General features: G+C 44.9%; 1 protein-coding gene across 1 annotated transcript in view; it reads right to left on the minus strand.

The window, feature by feature from the left end:
• LOC129837525 (R-spondin-2-like) overlaps positions 1-23,355 on the minus strand; it is a 79,727-nt gene that overhangs the window by 5,827 nt on the left and 50,545 nt on the right. The window contains exons 4-5 of the mRNA XM_055903770.1: positions 18,674-18,817; positions 18,085-18,273 (exon numbers count right to left, since the gene is read on the minus strand). Of these exons, the coding sequence (XP_055759745.1) occupies positions 18,085-18,273; positions 18,674-18,817 (333 nt within the window). The remainder of the gene's footprint in view (positions 1-18,084; positions 18,274-18,673; positions 18,818-23,355) is intronic.

Genomic DNA, 23,355 nt, shown 5'->3' on the forward strand with positions numbered 1-23,355 from the left:
TGTGTGTGTGTGTGTGTGTGTGTGTGTGTGTGTGTGTGTGTGTGTGTGTGTGTACATGCTTGCTTGCATGCATGCATGCGTATGTGTTCGCGTGCTTCAGTGTGTGTGTGGCTCTGCTAGTGTGTGTGCTGGTGCGAGCGGGTGTGTGTAGGTGTGTGTGTGTGTGTGAGTGTTAGCGAGCTGTGGATAGCTGTAGCAAACCAGGGGGTGGTGTAAGAGTGGGCCGGGGGTCCAATTAAAAGATCAAGGGGCATATGGGTGGAATATTACACATTTATCATCGTGGCTGGAATAATAGGGGAGATGTCAATTACGTTCCACTTCAGTCACATAGCAGAGGAGAGGGTGGGGCTCTCATTCTCATGCTTTCATGGTGGGGCGCCTTCCATTTCCAGGTCACAATAAATGATTTGATCTCACTCAATTCATTTAATTGAATCTACTTTATGTAAATATTTCCTGCATGCCTTAGAAAGGTGCCTTGGGGGGGTAGTAACAGAATCATTGATCTTCGTTCCATCGCACAGTTTACATATCAATTGGTAGCTGCAGGGTAATTCCCTAACGAAATGAACCATTTTAAAACAGGGCGATTCATTCTCTGCGATTCATTCTCTGCGATTCATTCTCTGCGATTCATTCTCTTAAACAGTAAAAGCGAATAAAAACCGGACTTGGCAGTGCACTTTTACACACTCTGCCTTTGCCTTTTAAAACCAACTAAAGAGAGTGAAGACCTCCCACTCCAGAGCACCCCGACTCTCTCCCTCCGTAAAAACCCCCACCGACCCAGTCTTAACTGTACACTTTGAAAAGCACGCTCGCTAGCACCCAGAGACAAAACGTACGTAGTCCTGCCAAGGAGGTGACCTCCTCACACCAAGGATTAAACATTGGATGGAACATTTGTTTTTCGTTTCAGGATGCATTTCCTGCTGCCTGCTGGGGGTGTTGAGTGGGCCTGGGTCGGGCGCCCAAGGTGGGCAGCAGAACAGGGAGGGGGGCAGGCAATACGTGGTCTGGGTGGTGGGAGGTTCTCTGAATCTCCGGACCCTTTTGTGGGGCCACAAGGAGGAGGGTTCTTCTGCTAACGCTCACGGTGCTGTCTGGAAGACCCTTCCGAACACGCACACACAAATAAATTGTGTGATATATACTGTACTCACACTATCATGAGCCCTGCTGAGTACGTATGTATTATAGTGCATACACACACAAGCCTGCACGCACGCACCCACACACGACGGAGTGTAATCCTCTTTCAGACAGAGGGGCTCACATACACTGAAATAACAAGGCTGTGTCAACGGTGCATTTTACATACATAAAGAACATCATGTCTGCATTGTGAGGACGCCAATGGGGGCATAAGGGGCGACTCAGAGTCTGTCACACAGGCTGTCTGCTGTCTGGGGCATGTGTGTGTGCTCTCCTCTCCCTGGACTGCAACAGCCCCTCTGGTCTACCCCCCCACACCTACCATATACACACACACATACACCACAACATCCCCCCTTGGCCTGGGGGGCTTGGGGGGGGATCTAGGAGGAAATTGTCCAGCATGATTCACTGCTTTATAGCTAATTTCTCCACCAAGTCCCTTCATCCCCCTATCCTCCACTTCATCCCCTTCTCCTCTGGGAAAATGAATGGGAGGGGAGGAAATCCCCCCCCCCCCCCATGTCTGGACACGGAGCACAACTGTCCCGTGATGAGGGAGCTAGGCCCTAACGAAGAGGGAGCCATGCTAAATCAGGCGGGCTTAGATGCTAAACCAGAGAGAGGGGCTGTGGAAATCATGGCACAATCCCCGTGCTCTAGCGGATGACAAAGAACTCAAGGATATAACCCTGTTTTTGTGTTTCTATCTTCTTGGATTGTTTGGGTAACTCTGGACGGTTTCCACCCCATCTCCTTGCACTCACAAAGCGTGAAAACCCTACAAACCATTTTGTAAAAATAGTTCTTTTCAGTCTGTTTGATGTCCTAGCAGAGCTCCTGTTGTGTGTGTGTTCTCGTTAGAGACCCAGAGCAGTCCGCTCTCAGTAGTCCCTGATCCTCACTAAGGCCTGAGCTCTATCAGAAGCCAGTCAAGCAGACAGCTGAGTGAAGCTGACAGATCCCGTATGGTCCAGCTATAGGCCGCTGCTTTGGTCTCCTCTCCTACCCAGGCACCAGCTCGACTCCCTGTCTGTCAATAATACTCCCAATACCCCTCCACTCAGTCAAACACTAACAGGGGGCTCTCCTGACGTCTTGACATATGGGAAACATTTGATGGGTTTGTTCTTGAGCCTCCTTTGATTACAGGTGCAATGTCCATTTCGACGGCCGTTTCAGGGTCTCGCCTCGAATGAGAGAGAGAGTTGAGTATTTCAGGCAACAACATCCTTCCAGAGAGATATGACAGGAAAAGGAGATTTGTATGATGATCATTGAGTGGCTCGTGATTCCAATACCCAGCCTCAAGGCCTATTGGGGTGGGGTTATGATCCCAAAGCCTGGCACCAATGAAGCAAACTAGGTGACCTTTACAGGGGATTTAAAGCATCAACGATAAGGGGATTGGTCAAACTCCCTTTCGAGTAATTCACATAGAAGTCTGAGAGGTTGGATGAGCCATGGGAGAATCTATGGTTTCTCAAGAGTTCCATTTTGTACATACAAATCAAATCAAATGTTATTTGTCACATGGCCGAATAGAACAGGTGTAGACCTTACCGTGAAATGCTTACTTTACAAGCCCTTAACCAGCAATCCAGTTTTCAGAAAATTAGAGTTAAGAAAATATTTAAACTAAAGTGAAAAAAAGTAACTCAATGAAATAACAATAACGAGGCTATATACAGCTCTTTTCGGTCATAAGAGACGGTAGCAGAAACATTATATACAAAATAACACACAAAATAGCACAATTGGTTAGGGAGCCTGTAAACGGCAGCCATCCCCCTCAACTCAGCCATGTAATAAAACACGTATTACAGTAACAGACAGTCCAAACGGTTGCCGTCTCCTCAGAACCCATGGTGTATTGCCTTCGTGTGTTGAGCTGAGTACAACCTTTATGAGAGGGCCTCTACTTAAGTGCTCTGCTTCTCCTTCCCTGTATTTGTCTGTGTTCACAAACACTGACACACGCACACGCACACGCACACACACACACACACACACACACACACACACACACACACACACACAGAGAGCAGAGCAGCAGCTGGTAGGCCTGTACTTGTTGCTTTGTTGTGTCTGTGTGTCTGTTCCCTGGGTCCAAGCTCCTGGACATGAGTGGGTCAAAAGCCGCAGCCTCTCTCTGTGAATCATCAGGCTCTAATTAAAAGCTGTGATGTCTCCATAAAGACCAGGCCCGCCAGAGATGGATGGAGAGAGGGAGAGGGGGGAAGAGGGAGATAGAGGGGGGAGTGAGAGAGAGAGAGAGAGAGAGAGAGAGAGAGAGAGAGAGAGAGAGAGAGAGAGAGAGAGAGAGAGAGAGAGAGAGAGGGAGAGAGAGAGAGAGAGAGAGGGGAAGAGAGAGATAGAAGGGAGAGAGTGGGAGGGGAAAAGAGAGATAGAGGGGGTGTGAGAGAGAGAGAGAGTGAGAGAGAAAGAGGGGAGAGAGTGGGAGGGGGGGAGAGAGATAGAAGGGGGAGTAAGAGAGAGAGAGAGAGAAAGAGGGGAGAGAGTGGGAGGGGGGAGGTAGAAGGGCTTCTGGTGGCTGAGCCGGTGCAACTGTGCACCAGATGTTCCCAGCCGGCCCCCTTCCCTTCTCCATACAGCCAGCACACTCAAGGGGGCGGACGCGGGCACGCCGACGTTCCCCTAGAAAATGTGCACAGCTACCACCACGCTAAAATGTTCTCCTGTGTTGTGTGCACTGCACATTGTCTGTCATTCCGATTGTCTTTGTCATATAGTACTTGCATGTCTGAAAGATGTGTGTATATTTGAGTGTAAGAGAGAGAAAGAGAGAGAGAGAGAGAAAAGACAAGAGTAGAGTAGAGTAGAGTAGATAAACATAAGTTACACTATGTCCTTTTCTGCTTGAGGTCTGTTTGTCTGATTGTGTCTGTGTACGTCGGCAAGTGTGTGTGTTTGTGTGTGTTTGCACGTGTGTGTGTGTGTATGTGTGTGTGCTAATACGTGTGTGTGTGTGTTGGTATGCCATGTGTGGTCTGTATGTGGTGATGGAAGCGTGTGCGGGACACAGTCAGAGACCTGGAGGTCTGGCAGGCAGAGATGCATCCCGGGCAGGGGCCACACTGGGGCCTTTAGTGCCCTCACAGGGGCCACGGAGAACACATCCCCTCAATGCGAGTCTGTTGAAGCACCGAAGACTGCCTCCGATCTCATCTCTAGATACAGCAACCACTGACAAACCATCAATGCCCTAAAACCTCCAATGAACCCTCAGCAGAGAACCTGGCTTTACAACCCTAACCATGTCATGGACAATATCACACCGTGACAGTACATTTCTCCCACTTGTGAAACATGTCGATGGGGACTTGAAACGTTTTCCTTCTGCTCTGCTCCCCCTCCAGTGTGCTGCCACTTTGTTTGTTTGTGTACGTCTGTTTTTGATGGGGCTGTCGCTGTTTAGGCGTGTGCCGCCTCATTTCCTCCCAGCCAGAACCTCAGACAGGGAGGCTTTCCTGATCCGTGTTATCTCGCACTCGACGCATACTGCCATGGACAGACACGCACACTCGCGTACATACACACGGTCAAAAACAGACAGTCAGACATCTGGATGGGTTCCTTCGTGACACACAAATCATCTGGATTAAGCCCATTCGTAGTCCGTTGTTCCATGGATGTTTCATCGTATAACGCGTCAGATTTTCGTCTTAACACGTCCTTAAAACGTCATCGCCTTACGTCAGAAAATCAAGCAATAATTAATATGGTCATCGCCGTTAAAAATCAATGGCAGAAATGCCTGGGATTTCCACGTTGTAATGTGACTACATGCGTCTAGCGAGGCCGTTCGGTAAAACGACTAGTTTGTCGGGCCAAAGAGTGGGAGAAAACCCCCCCCTTTCCCTCGTTCTTCCTGCTTGGAACCGACCAGATGACAATAACGTGGAGTATGGAGCCCCAGTGAGCACTAATGCACCCCCTCCTCCTCCCTTCTCCTCCACCCCCCTGGTCTTTGAAAGGCCTCCACATGTTTATGGCTCATGCCTGTGGTATGACGATGGATTCTCCATATAAAAGCCAGCAAGGATCATGGGGTGTTTCAAATATTGCTCTCCCGAAGACAGTTGCTGACAAAATGACAGCGGCCATATTTATTTTGGTCAGGACGCAGGGCACTTTGTGGGGAGTTAATCAGAGACTCCCTCCTCCGAAGCCTCCTTTGAGGAATGCAACCACGGCAGAGAAGGACCGGAGACTACTGGTAATGACTTTCTCCTCCAGTGGAAGATTTAACACCGCGAAAAACGCTCGAGAGGCAGAAAAATAAACCCAAAGTTTGGTCAGGGAACCGTCAGTATAAATCAAGTGTTGATTGGCTGTGCGCTTGGATAATCAATTCCCATCCGGTTAGGAGATGCAAGAAATAATATTATAAGTGCGTATAGGAAAAGGAATGATCTACGGCAGCGACTGGTGGGGACTGAGGATGACTGAAAGCCGAACTTGTGTGTTCATTTGTGAGTGCGACCGCAGCGTTGGCTATAACTGCCATTGGCCCAGGGCTGCAGGCCAATCCAATGGCAGGTTGATGTCTTTCCTTCTGACCCGTCATCCTCTATCTGTGTCTCAGAAACACGGCAGTAAACACTCTCTAACCTCTCTACCTCGCCATTCTAATATATTTCAAATCTCAAGCTCAGAGGTGAAATGAATGTCACACAGCGCTCAACGACATCCTCGTTATCACCGAGAGCTACCTGTTCCTGAATATCCTGACTCGTCACATCTTAATGAATGATCTTAATGAATCCTTTCAGATACATTACATAGTTCATGCATGTCACCAGCTCTGGAGAACAGCGGTGAATGGTCGATGTCAGAGGGGGACAGAGCTGCCCCTGTGGCCGCGAGGAGAGGGCGAGGCGGGAAGCGTCAGGGCGCGGCACTTCTGAAGGCCCCACTTAGTGGCTACCGTGTCGGCCGTGCCGTGCGGGCTAATTAAATGAAGATTAGGCCATGGCTCTCGCAGTCACAACAGGCTGCCGCATGGGGCGCGCATAATCACTCTGACAGGCCAGCAGCCAATTAGTACTCTCCATCTGCCCTGGGAAAGCACTTGGCGGCTCACATTTATCCGGATTTTCCATGATATTACCCGGGCCGGAGTTTGCCTGTTAATCATCGGCCCCATTCCGGATTTGCCACGCAATCATCAGGACTCGGGAATCATCATCTACAAATCATCTCCTTTTTGTTTCGCGAGAGCATTTAAGAGGTTTGGTTGAGTGTGGTGGCAGAGGAAAATCACTTGCTGTTTGGTTTGGACGAGGCCTGTCCCATGAACTTCTCTGTGGAGGAAAAGGAGGGCACTCCATAAGAGAGGAGTTAGCCCTTCAGTAAAAGTCTGTCAGCGTGTGTTCTGCAAACTGGTATGATGGCAGCAGGAGAGGGAACGGGTATGTCTGACAGGCACACAAACATCCAGAAATTTGTTGGGGGATATTGGTTTTCCAAACCAACAAACACGAGCCAGATTTGATCAGCGGATAGCCTTTGCCAGCACCTAAATCTCTTGGCTTTCTGGCCGTAAACAGGCAAATTCTGTGTGACACAGTACACATACACACACACACACACACACACACACACACACACACACACACACACACACACACACACACACACACACACACACACACACACACACACACACACACACACACACACACACACACACACACACACACACACACACACACACACGAGCTTGTAAGTAAGAACTAGTATGTAAGCATTTCACTGTATGGCTTACACCCGTTGTATTCTGTCATGTGAATCAACTTTGATTTGATTTGACACACACACACACAAACACATCAAGCGAATCCTAGCTCGAGCTTGTTGGTGTCACGGACGGTGTGTGTTACAGACGGGCGGCCGCGCTTCCTCCCAAACGGATTTGGGGCAGTCACACTTCTCAGTGCATCGTTTTACAGGAGGACCAAACCGACCGCCACACATGGTTCCCAGACGGAGACGGCCAGGAGGTCCACAGAGCTGCGTGTTCCCTACAGAACCACACTGCAGAACCACACTGGGGTAGACAAAATCTATAAGACCCACACTAAGAGTTAGACAGAGCCTGGTCCACAGCCCTGTGTGTTCACTTCACAACCACACCGGGTTAGACATAACCTGTGGACACACTGAGGTGGCTGCTAAACACAAAGCTGCTGCCTATCACTGCCTGTCAGATTCCATAGCTCTTTAACGGCTGACGAAAACCTCACAGGCCTTCTAGCTTTCACCTAGCCATGTTACTTTATACGGACACTGAAATACTACTAATACTGAAATACTAATAGTGTATTACAAGTTACATGTTAACAAAACGTTCCAACTTTTTTCATAGGCTGTGATGATTTCTCTACAGGAAAAAAAAAGGTACAGTACACATACAGTATGCATTGCACAATTGTACAGACACACACAAGTGGTTTTCCAATGAGAAGCATTTGCTGCCTGGCCAAAGGCAAGGCAAGTGCTCGGGGCCTGTTCGGAGAAGTTTAGCTAAGTGTATGATTGATGATAGTGTGATGGAGAGCTTGGCCTTAGATGAGCTCTACAGCAGAGAAGGTTTCTCCTCTTACACACAGGGGAGATCATTATCCCCCACCACACTGGCCTACAACTTCTGCTCCTCTCCGCATCCAGCACAGGTACCTAACCCCAATGACCATAGACAATCATTATGGGGTCTCTCTTTCTCTAACAGTCTACCTCACACTCTCCAAATCCACCCTGTCGCCATGGGGCCCCGGGAGTCTTGCTCATCTCATGTCTCCGTCTTTCTGTGGCTAGGAACGATCCACTCTGGGCTGACTAATTCATTATTTTGCGTATTTACACAGAAAATGCAAAACAAGAGATACACAAATGTCACGCTTGTCAATGACAACTAGGGACTTCGGTCTGTCAATCTGAAAGCGGATTTGCAGAGCAGTAGAAAATTAGCCAATGAGTTTCAATGGTGTGTTTGTGTAAAACCTTACTACTCAGCCTAAATCCAAAAACCAGGGATTACAGAAAGATTAAGTAGGCGTTTTTAGAGCTTAAACATTTTAAGTTGTTTACACAGCATCTAATACTATTAAAATGGAATAACCCATCACTTGGAGGTTAGGAGAAGGGGGGGCTGTCTGCAATGAATTTAAGCAGAAAGAGGAAGTTACAGTGTAAGAGAGAGAAAGAGAGAGAGAGAGAGAGAGAGAGAGAGAGAGAGAGAGAGAGAGAGAGGGGGGGGGGGGTAGAGCGAGATATACAGGTAGAGACAGAGAGAGAGAGAGGGAGAGAAATAGAGAGATAGAGCGAGAGAAATAGAGAGAGAGAGAGATATAGAGCGAGAGAGAGACAGAGACAGTGACAGAGACAGAGAGAGACAGAGAGAGAGAGAGAGAGAGAGAGAGAGAGAGAGATGGATATGGAGAGATGTACGTGTTACATCTCTGTTCGTAAACCAGAGTCTAATGACAGGATTAATGTTTCTATATTTTTAGGATTGCGGGTGAAATCTCCTGAGGGAGATTCCTGATGGCATCAATACTGAGCAGCTTAAGACTCCAGAGAGAGAGAGAGAGAGAGGCCCCAAGAGCAGAATTTAGACAGCTGGAGGTGAATAATAAGATCACATACATTGACTATTGGCAGAGTGAGGTCAAAGGTCAGAGAAAGATGGAACGCTATCAAGCATTGGAACGAGACGTCAGTGAATACTTCACCCGTTTAAAAGACCCCAAACAAAGCAAAACCTTAAAGCTGAAATCCTTAATGGTGAAACTGTCACGACGATTTGCAATATTACAACAAGGAGGAAGTTACTGCAAACAACAAATACTGCCCCCCCCCCCCCCCCCCCCCCCGTCTCTTCAGCTTGGCAACAAAAACAATAACAGCGGTGGTAGGCTGGACGTTGCGTTGTTTCCACCTAATGCAGATTTAATCTTCAACTAAATACATCATTAGTAATCGTAGCCTGGCAATTGAAACAGGACGCCATAACAAAAACATGGCTGGCCAGAGCGACTATGTCATTACTGTGGGTCAGGAGAAATAGAAATTGAAGAACACGTTCTAATCTTTTGGCCCATACATATTGGTTAGAGATTCCTTCTTCCCCAAATGAAAAATGTAAATGTTCCCATTCACAGAGCAATCAAACAAAGAGACACTTATACTCTGTATTTTTGGGGGAAAGGTCTGATGCGTATTAGTTGGCAGCACAATATGTCACAGCTTGCCACAAGCTAAGTTTTTTTTTACTAATTTCTCCATGTACTGAATTAGATTTCTGAACGTTGACCATTAATACATTTTTTGTATTGGATATATATATATATAAATATATATATATTTTTTCCAATTCTTATTGTTGTTGCTGTTGCTTTCCTAGTTGTTATGTACCACTTTGCTTTGGCAACATTGACCTTGTTATCATGCCATTAAAGCATATTGAAGTTGAGAAGAGAGAGAAGTCAGCGTGTCATTGCAGAGGCCAATGGAACAGCTATTAATAAGGCATGTTTATGGCCCTTTCAGCAGAACCACCCTGGGGAGAGAGGAGAGGATAGAAGCAACAGAACAGCAGTCTGTCTACCTACCCTGAGGGAGGGAAGAGGTGAGGAGAAGAAGACTGGCACCCAACAGCAGTGGTTGAAAAAGTACCCAGTTGTCATACTTGAGTAAAAACAAAGATACCTTAATAGAAAATGACTCAAGTAAAAGTGAAAGTCACCCAGTAAAATACTACTTGAGTAAGTCTAAAAGTATTTGGTTTTAAAATATACTTAAATATCAAAAGTAAAAGTATTAAAAAAAAAAAAAATCCTTATATTAAGCAAACCAGACGGCACAATTTTCGTGATTTTTTTTTCGTGAAGCCAGGACACTCAAATTAGTATGATATGTTATGTTTGGTATGGTTACATAAGACACAATGTTACAGGAGGATGTTACATCTACCCCTGAGTCCAGGTTACAGAGACGCCATGCTAGTCAGAAGATACACACTCATATCAACGTGGATAATTGGCTAATATTTGGTTGACGTTGATCCATGAGATTACAACCTATATTAACCCACTCAAAAAGACAGACAAAAGTTCGTTGAATTTCCAATGTCATATCACTATGATTTCAACCATCTAAAAGCACAACCAAATTCCAATTAAAATTATTATTTTATTTTTAATTACTCAATGTTTATCACAGTGCTTTCAATCGTTTTAAAATCATGGCAAGGTTCAAATAGGAATACAATGTCAGATATGATGTTTATTTATACCACATTAATGTGTAATCACTGTGCTTCATCTAATAGCACAACCAAATGACCCGGATTGCAGATTCAGCACAGATTATTACAGTGATTGTGAAGATCTCACAAACCTGCGATGACCTATTCATGCTATCTTGAACATGCACACTTTACATGATTAACATAGGACATTACATTAACCTCAAAACGTGGCCATGGATGTGTAACTACTTTTGAGGTTGAATGTTACATTAGTTTGTAAGATAGCCTTAACCTTTAGGCTATTTACTGTAAAAGTAATATTGAATTGTGTTTGGTTGACAACGCAACAAATGATCTAAGTTTAAAAGAGCAGTATCTACAGTACTGCTGGAAAAGTTCCATCTGAGCCTCTGGCTTAATCTTCAACTTTTATTTCTGGTTGAGTTGGAGACGTGAATCCAACATGTCATTTGTTAACTGTCGACAAGTTAATAAGCTATTTATTTGACTTCAAAAGTTATATTGAATTGTTTGGTTGTCAACGCAACCAAATATCAACATTTGAAGGAGAGTTATCTTCTGTTTGGATAGTTCCATCTGTGCACTGACTTAGTCTGGCTTTAATTCCAGTTTGTCTACAAATGAATAACTGTGATGTTGGATTCACGTCTCTATCTCAACAACAACAGAAATCTAAGTTAAAGACTAAATCAAATCAAATCCAACTTGAAATGCACTTTAATCAAATGAACTTTGATTTGATTCACTCCTATTCTTTTGGTAAACAAACATACATACTGTAAACAACCAGACACGACACGACAGGTTTCTTCATGGCTCCCAAACCAAAAACAGATTTAAATGCGTTGATCGGCTATGTATAGAGCCATGTCATCGTGGGATGCTCTGCCACCAGAGGTGACTCATGCAAAATGTCAGTTTAGCTTAAAAAAAAAGATACAAAAAGAATATTGTATCACAGCACCTCCTCTTTCTAAAGACCCAGTTAAACTGTGCTGGATAGAAGAATATGAATAGTAGAATAGTATTTTTGTTGTCTCTTGGTGTCGTAGCAAAGCAGGGCTGTGCTTGTTTAAAATCCTGGATGGGAGACCAAAGGGTAGCTGTAGATAGATAACTTCTCCAGTAAGAGGTGCTGCCGGGCCTATTGTTTTTTCAGATACTGATTATAACGTTGAAGATGTTGTTTTAAAGGTACAAATTCAACATATTTTATACAAGGTTTGTCTATGTTGAAATGTGGTTACTATGATCACATAATCCTGTGGTTGAAGTTTCACCCTCAAGACAACGGTTTACTTTGATAACTGTTTTCAAATCCAATGTATTTTCCACGTAGATTCCCCGCGTCACAATACGTTGACAAATTACGTTGAAACAACTGATTCAACCAATTTATGCCCATTGGCTAGCTATTAGGTCAACATCAGTAGAGAAAAGAAATTGAAACATGGTGGTGGAAGGGAAAACTATATCATATTGTTTATACAGTACGGTGAGATGTCATGAAAATATCAGACACGCTTCAGACGCATCCTCGCATTTCGTTGAAAAATGCTTTGTTTCTTGACATTATCTGGGCTTTGACTATCTATCTCCATGTATATTTTCTCGATGAGTGATTATGTCTCTCAGAAGACACTGAGGAAGAAAGATCCTTGACTCTAGCTGGGCCATGTGCGTCAGAGTTAAGATGGGTGACATGAATCTGTAAATGACTTCCAGTATTATTTAAGCGCATGGAAATGCAAGCCGGAGGCAATCAGATATTAGCATAAATAGTGTATACCCACATACACGTAATATATATATATATATACACACAGTTGAAGTCGGAAGTTTACATACACCTTAGCCAAATATATTTAAACTCAGTTTTTCACAATTCCTGACATTTAATCCTAGTAAAAAGTCCCTGTCTTAGGTCAGTTAGGATCACCACTTCATTTTAAGAATGTGAAATGTCAGAATAATAGTAGAGAGAATGATTTCAGCTTCATCACATTCCCGGTGGGTCAGAAGTTTACATACACTCAATTAGTATTTGGTAGCATTGCCTTTAAAATGTTTAACTTGGGTCAAACGTTTTGGGTAGCCTTCCACAAGCTTCCCACAATAAATTGGGTGAATTTTGGCCCATTCCTCCTGACAGAGCTGGATAACTGAGTCAGGTTTGGAGTTCTCCTTGCTCACACAAGCTTTTTCAGTTCTGCCCACAAATTTTCTATAGGATTGAGGTCAGGGCTTTGCGATGGCCACTCCAATACCTTGACTTTGTTGTCCTAAAGCCATTTTACCACAACTTTGGAAGTATGCTTGGGGTCATTGTCCATTTGGAAGACCCATTTGCGAGCAAGCTTTAACTTCCTGACTGATGTCTTGAGATGTTGCTTCAATATATCCACATAATTTTCCTTCCTCATGATATCATCTATTTTGTGAAATGCACCAGTCCCTCCTGCAGCAAAGCATCCCCACAACAATGTGCTCCCAACCGTGCTTCATGGTGTTCTTCGGCTTGCAAGCTTCCCCTTATTCCTCCAAACATAACAATGGTCATTATGGCCAAACAGTTCTATTTTTGTTTCATCAGACCAGATGACATTTCTTCAAAAAGTACCATCTTTGTCCACATGTGCAGTTGCAAACGGTTTTGGAGCAGTGGCTTCTTCCTTGCGGAGCGGCCTTTCGGGTTATGTCGATATAGGACTCGTTTTACTATGGCTATAGATACTTTTGTGCCTGTTTCCTCCAGCATCTTCACAAGGTCCTTTGCTGTTGCTCTGGGATTGATTTGCACTTTTCGCACCAAAGTACGTTCATCTCTAGGAGACAGAACACATCTCCTTCCTGAGCGGTATGACGGCTGCGTGGTCCCATGGTGTTTATACTTGCATACTATTGTTTGTAAAGATGAACGTGATACATTCAGACGTTTGGAAATTGCTCCCAAGGATGAACCAGACTTGTGGAGGTCTACAATATTTTTTCAGAGGTCTTGGCTGATTTCTTTTGATTTTCCCATGACGTCAAGCAAAGAGGCACTGAGTTTGAAGGTAGGCCTTGAAATACATCCACAGGTACACCTCCTATTGCTTCTAAAGTCAGGACATCATTTTCGGGAATTTATTTTTTCAAGCTGTTTAAAGGCTTAGTGTACACTTAGTGTATGTAAACTTCCACTGGAATTGTGATACAGTGAATTATAAGTGAAATAATCTGTCTGTAAACAATTTTTGTAAAAACTATAAAAAAGCCAAAACTATAGTTTGTTAATAAGACATTTGTGGAGTGGTTGAAAAACGAGTTTTAATGACTCCAACATAAGTGTATGTAAACTTCCGACTTCAACTGTACAGTCGTTGCCAAAAGTTTTGAGAATGACACCAATATTAATTTTCACAAGGTCTGCTGCCTCAGTTTGTATGATGGCAATATGCATATACTCCAGAATATTATGAAGAGTGATCAGATGAATTGATATTAATTGCAAAGTCCCTCTTTGCCATGCAAATGAACTGAATCCCCCCCAAAACATTTCCACTGCATTTCAGCCCTGCCACAAAAGGACCAGCTGACATCATGTCAGTGATTCTCTCGTTAACACAGGTGTGAGTGTTGACGAGGACAAGGCTGGAGATCACTCTGTAATGCTGATTGAGTTTGAATAACAGACTGGAATCTTCAAAAGGTGGGTGGTGCTTCGAATCATTATTCTTCCTCTGTCAACCATGGTTACCTGCAAGGAAACACATGCCATCATCATTGCTTTGCACAAAAAGAGCTTCACAGGCAAGGATATTGCTGCCAGTAAGATTGCACTTAAATCAACCATTTATCGGATCATCAAGAACTTCAAGGAGAGCGGTTCAATTGTTGTGAAGAAGGCTTCAGGGCACCGAAGAAAGTCCAGCAAGCGCCAGGACTGTCTCCTAAAGTTGATTCAGCTGCGGGATCGGGGCACCACCAGTACAGAGCTTGCTCAGGAATGGCAGCAAGCAGGTGTTAGTGCCACTTCACGCACAATAAGCAACTTCTCCAAACCATCCAGGAACAGTTTGGTGATGAACAATGCCTTTTCCAGCATGATGGAGCACCTTGCCATAAGGCAAAAGTGATAACTAAGTGGCTCGGGGAACAAAACATCGATATTTTGGGTCCATGGCCAGGAAACTCCCCAGACCTTAATCCCATTGAGAACTGTGGTCAATACTCAAGAGGCGGGTGGACAAACAAAACCCCACAAATTCTGACAAACTCCAAGCATTGAGTATGCAAGAATGGGCTGCCATCAGTCAGGATGTGGCCCAGAAGTTAATTGACAGCATGCCAGGGCGGATTGCAGAGGTCTTGAAAAAGAAGGGTCAACACCGCAAATATTGACTCTTTGCATCAACTTCATGTAATTGTCAATAAAAGCCTTTGACACTTACGAAATGCTTGTAATTATACTTCAGTATTCCATAGTAACATCTGACAAAAATATCTAAAGACACTGAAGCAGAAAACTTTGTGGGAAATTAATATTTGTGTCATTCTCAAAACTTTTGACCACGACTGTTTATATATTTCCTGTCTCATTTTAATCCATAGCAATCTAACCCAATACGTATCCCAAATACTGGTGTTCAGTCGGAAGAAATGACATGCAGTCCAAATGATATTTTCTTAACCCAGCCTTTCTTCCATGTCACTCGGGATTCTACTCTAGTTCACACTCTAACTGATTTTCTTGTTGGGTTGTATTGTTGTAAAGGTACATTTAGAAGAAAAAAACATACATTGTGGTTATAACCTGGGAATAATCCTATTTACGTCTTGAGACGTAATTTGTTATATTGCGGAGCAAAGCCATGGTGTATTAGATAGCATTGGAGGGCCTTACTGCCCAAAGTCCCTGGAATATGTTGTAATTTAAAAGGTCAACTGGGAGGTATTTAATAATGAACCCGGGCGTAATGAGGCCTTTCCATGAACCTCTTGATCTTCATCCACCGGCTTGGACCACTTCCTGGTCACCTGCACACCAAAGGGAAAGACAGACATTCCTCCCATTGGATTACTCTTCATTATCACTTATGGGAAGTGATTATTTTGCAATGTCAGTCGGTCTGGAACTGGGACTGGGTCCATGCTGCCTGCCTGAAATGAATCTCTGTGCTGTGTGGAACCCTGAGGATTCCTTCTTCTTTTTCTTTCTTGGCATTCCCTTATCCCGCTCGACTTAAATGGCTTCCATTTTACATAGTGTTTATTTAAACAGCTTGACATGGACGAGTCTTTCGTTTCACGGGCTTAGTTTTGGGGGATAGGATTTTTCACTACCACTTGAGTGGCTTGAGGGTCGGGGGAGTTAACAGTTCCGTTTAAGTACAAAACTCAACTGTATGATACGAGCCACCTCTGCCATTCGTGTAACCAAAAAGAGCACACGGCAACGACCACAGACAACTTTAACGACACAACTAAATTGAAGCTATTCCCAGAAACATTGAATGGGGTGAAGACACTAATAGATGACCGTATCAACCGTGAGACAGGAGTGATAAGCGAGGTCGACGTTAGAGGCCCCCACACTCGGTTTCTACAGGCTAGCAGAAGAATAGCTTTGCTATGCATTCAATTGAGACTTTTCACAATAACTCCCCATCACTGACCTCATACTTAATAATTGATGCCAGTCACACAGGCCCAACAATGCCAGGTTTTAATTAAAGAAGACCATAAAATACCTTTGGAAAAGGTCAAGCAAGCAGTGCTAAATTAGGGGGAGGGAAATTCCTAAAGAAAAAAACAGGACAGGAGACAGGAACACATAATCACCCCACTGGGCACACACTATTTGAATCAATGTTGTTTCCACGTCGGTTTCACTGGGCACAGATGTTAATTCAACGTATTTTCAACGTTGGTTCCACGCACATGGCCCAGCTAGAGTCAAGAAACTGCCCAGCGGGACAGTTTCCAAGCCAGAAAGCACTGCCTGCCTCAACATTGCTGCAATAGGAGAGACGATCATGGTTTATTTCAAGTTTATTTACTCTCTCACCATCTCACTAAATGGTACTCGGATTTAACATGCAATACCAAAAATGGTGGAAAATCCTGGAGAGAGTAGGATATTTTCCAGCTTTTTTTGAACAATGTTCTTTTTCATAATTTTCCGGAAGGCTTGAACCCAATCTGCCATTCTGCCACTATACCTCCTATATCTCCTTGTTTTGCCTAAGGAAGCGTATACACACACGCACATCCTAATCCGAAATCACATTGACTGAGTTAGGGACATATTTGAGTTTGGGACAACTTTTCTGTCATCACCTCGTCAATAAGCACACTTGACTGAGGCCATCGCTCTAAATGGTGTGTTTGGATCATCTGTGAAGAACTGAATACCTTCAGAAAAAATATTTTCCTAGCTGTATTTACACAAAAAATATTTCCAGATCTGACTTCTCATTTAATGGTCGACGTACATGCTGTGCGTACCGCAAATAACTTTCAAATGGACGGGAGGGAACAGAGAGTGCCATTGAGGAAACCTGCAGTTCATACTTTGAAGAATTCCACTGAAGAGAGGGAGAGAGAGTGAGAGAGAGAGAGAGAGAGAGAGAGAGAGAGAGCGAGAGCGAGAGCGAGAGCGAGAGACAGAGCGAGAGACAGAGCGAGAGACAGAGCGAGAGCGAGAGCGAGAGACAGAGCGAGAGAGAGAGCGAGAGAGAGAGCGAGAGCGAGAGCGAGAGCGAGACAGAGACAGAGAGAGACAGAGAGAGACAGAGAGAGAGAGAGAGAGAGAGAGAGAGAGAGAGAGAGAGAGAGAGAGAGAGCGAGAGCGAGAGAGAGAGAGAGAGAGAGAGAGAGAGAGAGAGAGAGAGAGAGAGAGAGAGAGAGAGAGCGAGAGCGAGAGCGAGAGCGAGAGCGAGAGCGAGAGCGAGAGAGAGAGAGAGAGAGAGAGAGAGCGCGAGCGCGAGCGCGAGCGCGAGCGCGAGAGCGAGATATACCCAGAAAAACCTGGTGAGCTGGCTTGAATGGGGCGGCCATGGAAAAATACTGATATTTCATGCATGAAAACGCCACTGTGCACCTAAAAACCAAAAGGTTTAAAAAAAGGCAGAACGTGGTGGGTCTGTGTTTGAGGGACACGCAGGGTTAATGTGGGCTAGAGCAGCAGACATACCTGGTGGGACTCTGAGACCAGAAAGGGGAAATGGTTCATCCCAAGAGGGAGTTCTGGCCCCTTACCCGAGATACAAGTCTCTAAAACACAGGTGTCAAACTCATTCCACGGACGGTCGAGTGTCTGCAGGTTTTCGCTCCTCCCTTGTACTTGATTGATGAATTAAGGTCCCTAATTAGTAAAGAACTCCCCATACCTGGTTATCTAGGCCTTAATTGAAATAAAAATAAAAAATAAAAAACATGCAGAGACTAGGCCCTCCACGGAATGAACTTGACACCGCTGCTCCAAAGCACTATAATCCTCGAGGAGAGGCTAGACTTGCACATGACAGATACACCACAGACCAAAAACACCCAAAAGATAGAGATGGACGACACAGACGCGCACACACACACACATTATTCATCTACCCACCCGAACAGCTGTCTGCCAATATGGCGTTACATCTTACCTCTCCTGCAGTGCCTAATGGCCATTTTGCATCTCTTTGACTCGGCGATGGTGGGGCAGGGTATCGTGTCCTTGGGCGGCTTCTTCACGATTTGCCGCGTCCGGGTCTCCAGACCCCACTTGAAGCCGCAGGTTTTGTTTCTCCTGGTGCAGGACCCCCACTCGCTCCACTGGCCCACCTCGCAGCCTTCTGTGTGGGGAGAGACATGAGTCATTAAAGGGTAGCGCCAGGGAGACTCGATGGAGGGTCCAAATCAAGGTTTACTACAGTACATAGTGAAAAGACTAGGATGGCCATAACCTCTTGGTGTGTGGTCCTTTCCATCCTTCTACTGTTTCATTCAAAAATATATACTAGCGGTTAGAAGGTAAAAGACTGTTGGGTAAAGTCAATCAGTTCTAGGAGATCCTGCCTCAATGTGATCCACATTGTCGACTTTCCACATTTCAAACACAGTATGAATTACTCCAAAAAGACACACTATTCCCTATATAGTGCACTACTTTGGAACGGAGCCCAGTAAGCGCACCACATAGGGGATACGGAGCTATTTCAGACACACATATGTCTTCGCTGTTTCCCGTCTTACCTCCACACTCCATGGTGTCCTCCAGGGGCGCAAAGCCCTCTGGGCACTTCTCGGAGCAGCGCCCTTTGTGCAGGTAAAACCCTGCCTTGCACATGGTGCAGAAGTCTTTACTGAAGCAGGACTCACAGTTATCTATCCTGCACCCTGTGGGAGGAAGAGGAGACGAGATGAGAGGCGACGCGGGGAGAGGAGGGGAAGTGAAGAGAGGAGAGAAGAGGTCTCGGCGAGGCCAGGGCTAGCCAGCGGTACAGTACAGTATACACTCGTACCATCTGGAGTTGATAGAAGACTAAGGGGGTTTGGGGAAGGAGATGGAGTTCTTGAAAGGACTACCGCCCCCCTCCAAAAGAAAGCCTCTGTGTTGATGTCCTGTGAATCATATAATCATATATCTCCAGGGCTGTGCTGTATTTCAGCACACTCGGTTTTCAGTGTGAGCGGGTGAAGAGTGCGAACTGCGAAATAACAACAGCAAAGTTGGTGAAACATTACCTCACCGTGACCCCTTTCAACACAGGCAGGAAAACAGACCACTAGCATGACATCCAACAGTCTGGAGACAACACAGAGGTCTGGGCCTCTGGTTCTCATGTCCTAACCATGAATGGGTTTGAGGGATTCCATTTTGTTTTGGTGGGTGGATTCTATTTTGTTTTGGTTTTAAATGTATTTTTTAAGAAAGTTAGTGTTACCCATGCCTCCAATTTATGTTTGACATGGCTTATTCTAAGCGTTGTGTTATCAGACATTGCATCATTGATGGGGGTAAGAAGGAACTTTTTGTGATTAGGAAGCTGGCATACAGCTGTGATAGAATCCTCGGGTTTTGTGTTAGTTTGGGTTGGGGAACAAAAAACATTGCGAGCCCCTGCCAAACTAACTAACCAACGCTGATGTCTTTGGTGAGAAACACAACGCCACACTTATCGTCCCACGCCCCACCCTGCCGGGCTGAAACGCAGCACTGTGCGGCGAGGGTGACGTGTCATCAAGCCTTTTAGTCTGCAAATAGCACGTTCAGGCAGGGGCCCAAATTACACGAGCCGCACCGACGGGGCGACGAACTGGGCTGCATGATTAAAAGGAAGCCCTCACCCGAGCTGTCTAATTGATGACACTCCTCAGAATCCCTAAGTCGCCTGATTGGTTGGCTAACCCCAATCTATATTAGAGGAGGCTGGTGGGAGAACCTATAGGACGATGGGCTAATTGTAATGGCTGGAATGGACTCAATGGAACGTATCAAGCATATCAAACATATAGAAACCACATGTTTGACTCTGTTCCATTACTTCCATTTCAGACATGACAATGAGCCCATCCTCCTATAGCTCCTCCCACCAGCCTCCACTGGCCTATAGGCTAGCCAACTAGAACTCGCTCAACTAGACTTTCTCAGGTATGGCGGTGACATCTGGTCTTCTCTGTGTCTCCCGGAGAGTCACCATGTGTGCATGTGAGTGTGTGATTGTGTGTTGAAGTAATTATCCACATGTAACAGATACAGAGTACAAGGCCCAAGACTCTTTTATCTAGGACCCTATTGCGGGCCCGGAGATGGTTCTCACAATCACGCCCCTTAATTACACCATCTCCAGCTAACCATCGGGCCTCCTCTGCTCACTCTGCATTCCTCCGCAACGACGGAGGTCCCTCCCCTTTTCACTTTGAACCCCTAAGTATGGCCTCCACCCACTCACTCTGTCTCTCACGCTTTTCCAATCCTGACCAGTCTAAACAAACCCGCCACAAACACACACATAAGTACACACGTACACACATATACACACGTCACGCACACACACACACACACACACACACACACACACACACACACACACACACACACACACACACACACACACACACACACACACACACACATATATACAAACAGACACACACACAAACACATCACATACACTAACCACACTCAAATCAGAGTTGGTTGTGGACACACCCATCGCGCTGTCGCCCCTGTTGCCTACCTTCTGAAAAGATGACAGGATGACAAGATGCTTGAATACCAGCCTCCACACCGTTCTTGATTCTTTACCTAGATACAGTATATATTGGCTCTCTGGCTGGTCATTGGCATAATGCTTGATTATCACCCTCATCAACGTTTAATGAATGATGTTCCTGACGCAATATGTATAGGCCTACTGTAGACCTATATCCAGAGGTTTAATGGAGAAAGAACACAAATAAAAATGTATATATGTGTGTGTATATATATATATATATCATACAGTTGAAGTTGGAAGTTTACATACACCTTTGACAAATACATTTAAACTCAGTTTTTCACAATTCCTGACATTTAATCTGTGTAAAAATTCCCTGTCTTAGGTCAGTTAGGACCACCACTTAATTTTAAAGTGTGTGAAATGTCAATGTGAAATGTCAGAATAATAATAGTAGAGAGAATGATTTATTTCAGCTTTTATTTCTTTCATCACATTCCCAGTGGGTCAGACGTTTACATACACTCAATTAGTATTTGGTAGCATTGCCTTTAAATTGTTTAACTTGCGTTTTGGGTAGCCTTCCACAAGCTTCCCACAATAAGATGGGTGAATTTTGGCCCATTCCTCCTGACAGAGCTGGTGTAACTGGGTCAGGTTTGTAGGCCTCCTTGCTTGTACGCGCTTTTTCAGTTCTGCCCCAAATGTTCCATAGGATTGAGGTCAGGGCTTTGTGATGGCCACTCCAATACCTTGACTGTGTTGTCCTTAAGCCATTTTGCCACAACTTTGGAAGTATTCTTGGGGTCAATGTCCATTTGGAAGACCCATTTGCGAGCAAGCTTTAACTTCCTGACTGATGTCTTGAGATGTTGCTTCAATATATCCACATAACTTCCCTTCCTCATGATGCCATCTATTTTGTGAAGTGCACCAGTCCCTCCTGCAGCAAAGCACCCCCACAACTTGATGCTGCCACCCCCGTGCTTCAAGTTGGGATGGTGTTCTTTGGCTTGCAAGCTTCCCACTTTATCCTCCAAACATATCAACAGTCATTATGGCCAAACAGTTCTATTTTTGTTTTATCAGACCAGAGGACATTTCTCAAAAAAGTACGATCTTTGTCCCCATGTGCAGTTGCAAACTGTAGTCTGGCTTTTTTATGGCGGTTTTGGAGCAGTGGCTTCTTCCTTGCTGAGCGGCCTTTCAGGTTATGTCGATATAGGACTCGTTTTACTGTGGATATAGATACTTTTGGACCTGTTTTCTCCAGCATCTTCACAAGGTCCTTTGCTGTTGTTCTGGGATTGATTTGCACTTTTTGCACCAAAGTACATTAATCTCTAGGAGACAGAACGTGTCTCCTTCCTGGGCGGTATGACGGCTGCGTGGTCCCATGGTGTTTATACTTGCGTACCATTGCTTGTACAGATGAAAGTGGTACCTTCAGGCGTTTGGAAATTGCTCCCAAGGGTGAATTAGATTTGTGGAGGTCTACAAACAAAATTCTGATGTATTGGCTGATTTCTTTTGATTTTCCCATGATGTCAAGCAAAGAGGCACTGAGTTTGAAGGTAGGCCTTGAAATACATCCACAGGTACACCTCCAAATGACTCAAATGATGTCAATTAGCCTATCAGAAGCTTCTAAAGCCATGATATCATTTTCTGGAAAATGTTTGTGTACGTAAACTGCTGACCCACTGGAATTGTAATACAGTGAATTATAAGTGAAATAATTTGTCTGTAAACAATTGTTGGAAAAATTACTTGTGTCATGCACAAAATAGATGTCCTAACCGACTTGCCAAAACTATAGTTTGTTAACAAGAAATTTGTGGAGTGGTTGAAAAACGAATTTGAATGACTCCAACCTAAGTGTATGTAAACTTCCGACTTCAACTGTATATATATATATACACTGCTCAAAAAAATAAAGGGAACACTTAAACAACACAATGTAACTCCAAGTCAATCACTCTTCTTTGAAATCAAACTGTCCACTTAGGAAGCAACACTGATTGACAATAAATGTCACATGCTGTTGTGCAAATGGAATAGACAAAAGGTGGAAATTATAGGCAATTAGTAAGACACCCCCAAAAAAGGAATGGTTCTGCAGGTGGTGACCACACACCACTTCTCAGTTCCTATGCTTCCTGGCTGATGTTTTGGTCACTTTTGAATGATGGCGGTGCTTTCACTCTAGTGGTAGCATGAGACGGAGTCTACAACCCACACAAGTGGCTCAGGTAGTGCAGTTCATCCAGGATGGCACATCAATGCGAGCTGTGGCAAAAAGGTTTGTTGTGTCTGTCAGCGTAGTGTCCAGAGCATGGAGGCGCTACCAGGAGACAGGCCAGTACATCAGGAGACGTGGAGGAGGCCGTAGGAGGGCAACAACCCAGCAGCAGGACCGCTACCTCCACCTTTGTGCAAGGAGGTGCACTGCCAGAGCCCTGCAAAATGACCTCCAGCAGGCCACAAATGTGCATGTGTCTGCTCAAACGGTCAGAAACAGACTCCCTGAGGGTGGCATGAGGGCCCAACGTCCACAGGTGGGGGTTGTGCTTACAGCCCAACACCGTGCAGGACGTTTGGCATTTGCCAGAGAACACCAAGATTGGCAAATTCGCCACTGGCGCCCTGTGCTCTTCACAGATGAAAGCAGGTTCGCACTGAGCACATGTGACAGACGTGACAGAGTCTGGAGAC

Source organism: Salvelinus fontinalis, chromosome 38 (assembly GCF_029448725.1).
Source record: "Salvelinus fontinalis isolate EN_2023a chromosome 38, ASM2944872v1, whole genome shotgun sequence".
Lineage (NCBI taxonomy): Eukaryota > Metazoa > Chordata > Actinopteri > Salmoniformes > Salmonidae > Salvelinus > Salvelinus fontinalis.